This window comes from Sphaerodactylus townsendi, linkage group LG08 (assembly GCF_021028975.2).
Source record: "Sphaerodactylus townsendi isolate TG3544 linkage group LG08, MPM_Stown_v2.3, whole genome shotgun sequence".
Lineage (NCBI taxonomy): Eukaryota > Metazoa > Chordata > Lepidosauria > Squamata > Sphaerodactylidae > Sphaerodactylus > Sphaerodactylus townsendi.
Window position 1 is genome coordinate 45,330,974 of NC_059432.1, and position 6,343 is coordinate 45,337,316.

Below are 6,343 nucleotides of genomic sequence, written 5' to 3' on the forward strand. Positions count from 1 at the left end.
AAAACAATGAAGGCAATTTAACAGTATCATGAGTGGTGGGATTCAGCAGGTTCGCACCACTTTGACAGGACCAGTAGTTAAAATGGTGCTTGTAAACAACCAGTTGTTAAATTATTTGAATCCCACCACTGAGTATCACTAGCTAAGATGTACCTTGCTGTCTAATAGTTATTATAGCAACCTCCATAACAGAAAATGTCATGCTTCTCAAAACTAATGTCCTTGGGAACAGAGACTGCACACATGGAACAATAATACCCCATGACCAAACACATAATTTCAACAAATTTATCACCTGTGATGATCTCATAAAGAGTTCTTGAATATCTAGGTCATCCAACAAAAGTGTTCTCCCAATCCGATGTACAGCCATACTGACATGTGATTTGCTGTAAGGAATCTTAAGCAGCTTTTTAATGTTCTGCAGAGAGAAACAGAGAGAAAGACCTTTCAGTTCGTTTTAGAAGCTGGGGGATCAACCTGTGGAGCCAGTGCAGCTTTGTGCCAGCATGGGTACTCGCCCTGCTAGTGCAAGGGGCAAATGCAACAGTGGAGGGCCCGATATGCAGGCAGCTAGGCACCCCTCAACCCCCCCACTAAAGTTGGAAGTCCCAGCTGCATTCTAAGCAGGAGTCACTTTAACAGGACCAGTATTTAGATTCTAGCATCCAACAGTCTCAGGCACTGTTCTAACCATTTCACCTTATGATATCCAAGTATGGTAAAGGAAACTCTGATACTTTGACGCAACGTCTGTCTTGGCAAACCATGGTTAGATATCAACGAACAAATCAGAACCAGAAACCATGAACAACTGGATATGCAAGTCAGGTCTGACACTATATCTCAATTGACAAACTGAAATTATGGCACTAGAAGCCATTGAACCTAGAACTTAAAGTGCTAAGCAAACAAAAAAATCAAAGCACAGAAGAAGGCTAAGTCATAGTTTGCTTGATCATTCAGAACACAAACTATGGTTTCAGCTTATGTCTGGGATAAGCCATGTGTGGTGTGAAACCTGAAGACTGGAGTACACTTTTAGTGGCGTTACAGTCCAAGAGGAAAGGCTGGGAATATTTTAAATAAGTTAATTAAAAAGAACACATTTTTCTCTGAGTCAGCCTCTTTTAATAGACTTGAGTAGGATTCTGAGAACATCTGTTTAAGTTTGCTCCATTAATACTCTTGTTTTGTATTGTCTACATTACCTTCAGTTTTTCTGCTCTGGCTTTTGGATGATACCCCATGATGCAAAACAAATCAGACTGGAACACCTTGTTTCTTCCACAAGCCCAATTGTGTGAAAGCACTTTACACATAGATGGTTGAACTATCGCTGAAAAAGCTGTGTTCTAACTTCTCTCCAGCGATGAAAAATGTCTTATTTGAAGATGCAATCTAGTGACTCAAGGAAGTATTTCAACTTACCATATTTGCTAGCCTAACAGAATATCCTGCAACCAGGTCTGGTAAAGTGCTCTAAATCACTGCCTGTTCTTTCAAAGACTGCGCCATGAAAAATTATAACTGATATAATGTGAGGAAAAAAAGGACAGTATATTTCAACATAGTTTCTAACGCAGAAATATACAAACAACTTCAAAACGCTTCTTACAGTATGATGTCCATTCATACCCTTAAGCAGTTTGGAGGGAAAAATTGCTCTGTACAGTTTACTGTACCAAATGCTGTGCACTATTTTAGATTTTGCTTATTTGCTCAATTAGATAGAAAACACTTCACTGTTCTTTTGAAATACCATATAATACACAGAAATACACGGCAAGCACATTTATTGTGCTCTCAAGTAAGACTGTCTAATAAAAATAAAATGCAATTCTCAAAATCATTTCATTATCGCTGTTCAGCAAGAAGCTTTCTTAAAAGAATAAGATCAATAAAATAAAACAAATTGAAGCTAATTCCAATCAGTTATAACACTATTTTAGTGCAAAATATACATACCTCAGAATCAGACACAACATCCACATCATTTCCAATTGAGTCAATAAAATCATACGCCATTCCAAAGCTATTAAAAAACACAAGTTATTTTAATTACAACATTCAAAGCAACAATTAGCATTTTGTTGTATGTTCAAAACCAATTATTAACCAATAGCATACAGTTACATTAACAAGTCAAATCATCTAAAATACTTCTTGATTACATGCCAGGAAATAATGATAGAGTGCAGGGCCTTTCAAGAAATGGTTTTACCAGGTTCCAAATATGTCCTTCTATACATCTACCCATAACAAATTTTCCACCTGTTACCTCAGGACATTATCCATGTAAGATTTAAAATTTTCATGAATAATTAGTAACTCTACAAATCAGCTAAATGTAAGTTTTAATTATAAACCTAAAATATTTAAAACTTGTACAACAATCTGATGTTTTCAGAAAGGAAATTATTACAAAAATATAGAAATAAGTAAGTCTTGTAACCACCCTGCCATGTTATTTCATTACTTTATATCAAATATGGATACAGTTCTTATGTGTTTATTTTCTTCCCTTTCTGAAACTAAACAACCGCAAGTGGAATGAATGCATAGTCTTCCCTCATTTACCCATCTAAACTTCTCTCCCCTTCTTCATGTCAAATTTTAGACTGTAAATGCCTCGGGCAGGAACTTCTGTTCTCCCCTTCCCTTCTGAACCACACACACTGATGGTACTACATAAATAACAGTAGTGGGATAAACAGGAATCACAATATATACCTGGAAAATGGCTTGCTTTTCTTGCTGTTGCCAAGAATAGTTGCCCCTGCTGGTCCCAATTTGGCACTTTCACGTAACCAGTTTGCAGGGGGCAGTTTTAGGTCAGTCTTCTCTTGGAGACGGGCAAATGCAGGTTGTGGCGGAGCAGACGAATATTTCACCACAGCACTGCTCTTCACTTCATTGCCTCCAAGAAATAAGATGGATCCCTGGTTTGCATAAAACAGTGAAGAGTTTTGTTAGTAAAGTAACTCTAATTCTATCACTTCTCATAACGGGTATCATTATACACTGCCTGAATTGTAATTTCCATTCAAATAAGAAGTGAGAAATTCAGTATACTATAACCCTACCACTGCAATTTTGACACCTCAGAAACAAATATCACCAGTTTCTTTCCAGCAGAGTGCAACCAAGATACAGTACAGTCTACAAGGCAGGTCTCAACATCCAAGCAGACCCTCACTGATACCAATCGACATTTCATAAACCCAGTACATTCACTTGATAATCAAAGAGTCCAGAATGGTGGAACAGGGACCTACATATCATTCCATGCACCAACCCAGCAGGTCAACTGCATTACAATGAGGACTCCTGGGATGGAGCCTATCAGTTCTTCTACTGGAATGAGTAGCAAGGATACCAGGGACATGATATGGAGGCAGGCAATGGCAAACCATCTCTGCACACCTCCTGCCTTGAAGACTTTATGAGGTCGCCATAAGTCAGCTGTGATTTTAGGACAAAAAGAAGGTGGCAGGGGGCCGCTTTTGACCCCCCAAGCCATGTTTGGAATCACGGGATCCACATGGACAAAAAGCCACATAGGCTGATAATTCACCACGGATAAATGAGGCAGTCCCCTCTGGCCTCAGGTTCCACTCCCCCATCCCCAGCCATGTCTTTCCACTGTAGTATACACAATGCAATAATCTTTCAAAGATGCTTTGAAAGCACACTCTGACACTATTGTTCACAGGCCGTGCATGATTTTTCTAAAGGACATTTAACCAAGCACAAATAAACTATACCCATGTAGATACAGTCTTCATTAAGAATCTCCTGGAAGTTCAATCACAAATCTAGTTTCAGAGGGTAGCTAGCTATGTTGGTCTGTAGCCGAATGGTTAAGAGTCGATTCCAGTAGCTTACTCCATCTTCAACATGCAATCCCTTCAAATATTTAGACATGACTATCACGTCACCCCTTAACCTTCTCTTCTCCAGACTAAATAGACCCAGTTCCCAAAGCCTCTCCTCATAGGACATGGAATCCAGACTTTTAACCATTTTAATAACTGTACACAATATGCTTATCTGACTAAAAGCAAACAGAAAACCATTTGCAATCATTTGGATAGGCTTCCTGATGCACCCTCGTGGCCATTACAACAGTGAATGCAGATGAATCCTCAAGATTATTTTGTGGCATCCCCACACATCTGTATCACTGAGGAAAAAGCAAAATGACAGCTACCAATGAATATGTCTTAAGGAGGCTCCTTGTATGGCAGGAGGAAGAACATTAAAATAATCTTAACATCTATGCATACATCCCCATGAACACTGCTGTGATCATCTCATGCCAAGCACTGCAAAGTGTCTTCTCTGCTGCTGGCGACAGCAGACAGAAAAGGAAGAGACTAAACTAAAAAGGAAGAGACATGGAGAGCCAAGAGGGGAAACTCGATAATAGCATGGCCAATTTCGCACCGGTTACTGACAGAACCCGATATATACAAAGAGACAGGCTGCAGCTGAACGCTTAAGTTTGCGTCGCGTTAACATGTCACCTGACCCACTTCCATGCAGGCTCGCAACACCTGGTCACCTGTGAACTGGCCCATTATCGAGATACCCGAAAAGAGTCAGAAAAGTGGGTGCAAAACTTAGTCGCCGCGGCTGAAATACCTGCTTAGGGTCCTCCCGCTCTCCCGTCAGCGATGCTGGGCCAAGCTCCGGGGTCACCGGCTCACTTCCCCCCGCGCCGCTCAGTCCGACCTCGGCTCCCGGAGAGTCCCCCATCGCATACGCTCGACTCTCAGCGAAACAACCGGAAGTACAGAATCCTTTCTGCGGTTCCGCGTCTAGAAACGACCGGAAAGAGCCCGGAGCGAATGCACGCGGGTAGACCCCGCCCCCTCGATGTCGTCACTGTTTTGCTTGGGACCCACGTTTCGTTCCTGATAGAACGGGCGAGATCGCGCAAACTTCTCGCGAGATCGGGTTGGAACCTTTTGCTCCTTAGTCTGTTAAAACTGAGTGTGCAGGCGGAGTCGAAGTAATGTTGGTCCGGTTTAAAGATGAGAGAGTTCAGACTATGTCATGGAGTATACCTTCGATTGATCCTGTACGGTTTTTGAAAAGTGCAAATAGAAATGCATGCACTAGGAGGCGAGAAGTTCTACCCCTTTCTTTCTGCTTACTGTTCTGATTTTCTATTTTCAGGCAGGTTAACATAGGAGAGCATAATTCCATAATCAGTCAACCAATCTTTATTACAGCAGGATTTTTTAAAAAAATGCAAATACATTTAATTAATCTCAGCATGCATAGTTTCGTTTCCCGAGTTTAAAAGTTAGAATATGAGTCCTTCATGCACAGGATATTATCACAGCCAGTATTTTTTCATTGTAGAGACCAGAAACTTAACAGGTCAGTTCTTGCCAATGAGATTTTGAAAGTGCTCTGCTCAGAGATCTGGTTCTTTTTTTTAATCGGCCAACGTAGCATAGTGGTAAAAAGTCCTGGACTAGGGTCTGGGAAATCCAAGGTCAAATCTTCACTTTGCCATGGAACAGTGCCAGGTGACATTGGGCCAGTGACACATCATTTCAGCCTAACCTACGTTACGTGATTGTCATGAGGATAAAGCAGAAAAGAGAATGACGTAAGCAGTTTTGGGGGGCCCATTGCTTAGAAAAGCAGAATAGACATAAAATAAACATGTTCCAATAAATTACAGCATGCCTGTACATAAAATGTACAATACAAAAATGGTGCAGAGTGCTGTACTGCAGTCAAAGCTCTGCTCAAGACCTCAGTTCCATCCCAATGGAAGTCATTTCAGGCAGTTAGCTAAAGATTGACTCAGCCTTCCATTCTTTCAAGGTTGGTAAAATGAGTACCCAGCTTGCTGAGGATGAAGTGCAGACAACTGGGGAAGGCAGTGGCAATTCACCTTGTAAACATTGTCAGGCTAATAAACTTGATGTGACGTCACCCCACAGATCAGTAATGACCTGGTGCTTGCACAAAGGAACTTATTTTACATTTTTAATGTTTCAATCAGGTTAGCAGAGCAAGGACAAAATCTACAGTTTGATGGAATGTTTTTGTATTGTCCTTCAGGTGATGGTAGCATGTTAAATCTAGCCAGCATAAATGCCTATGAACACACCCAATCTCATCTGATCTCAAAAGCCACAAGAGTCAGATCTGATTAATACTTGGATGGGAAACCACCCAGGAATACAGGGTTCTGTAATCTTCCATGATCTCTACCTGCAAGTGGTATAATCCTGCATGTTGTGCCTTTCCTTTATTTGTGAACAGGTTTGTGGGATTCAGGGTTGCTACTGTGGCTTGGAGATCTCACATAATTACA

The 6,343-nt window shown here is 40.9% G+C and overlaps 1 protein-coding gene across 3 annotated transcripts in view; it reads right to left on the reverse strand.

Moving 5' to 3' along the window:
* The window catches only part of EDRF1 (erythroid differentiation regulatory factor 1), a 30,533-nt gene extending 25,715 nt beyond the window's left edge, over positions 1–4,818 (reverse strand). For all 3 annotated transcript variants that reach the window (XM_048505779.1, XM_048505780.1, XM_048505778.1), the window contains exons 1-4: positions 4,648–4,818; positions 2,734–2,942; positions 1,969–2,035; positions 296–421 (exon numbers count right to left, since the gene is read on the reverse strand). In XM_048505779.1, coding sequence (XP_048361736.1) covers positions 296–421; positions 1,969–2,035; positions 2,734–2,942; positions 4,648–4,761 — 516 coding nt within the window. In that variant the 5' untranslated portion in view covers positions 4,762–4,818. The remainder of the gene's footprint in view (positions 1–295; positions 422–1,968; positions 2,036–2,733; positions 2,943–4,647) is intronic.
* Positions 4,819–6,343: the final 1,525 nt, after the last annotated feature.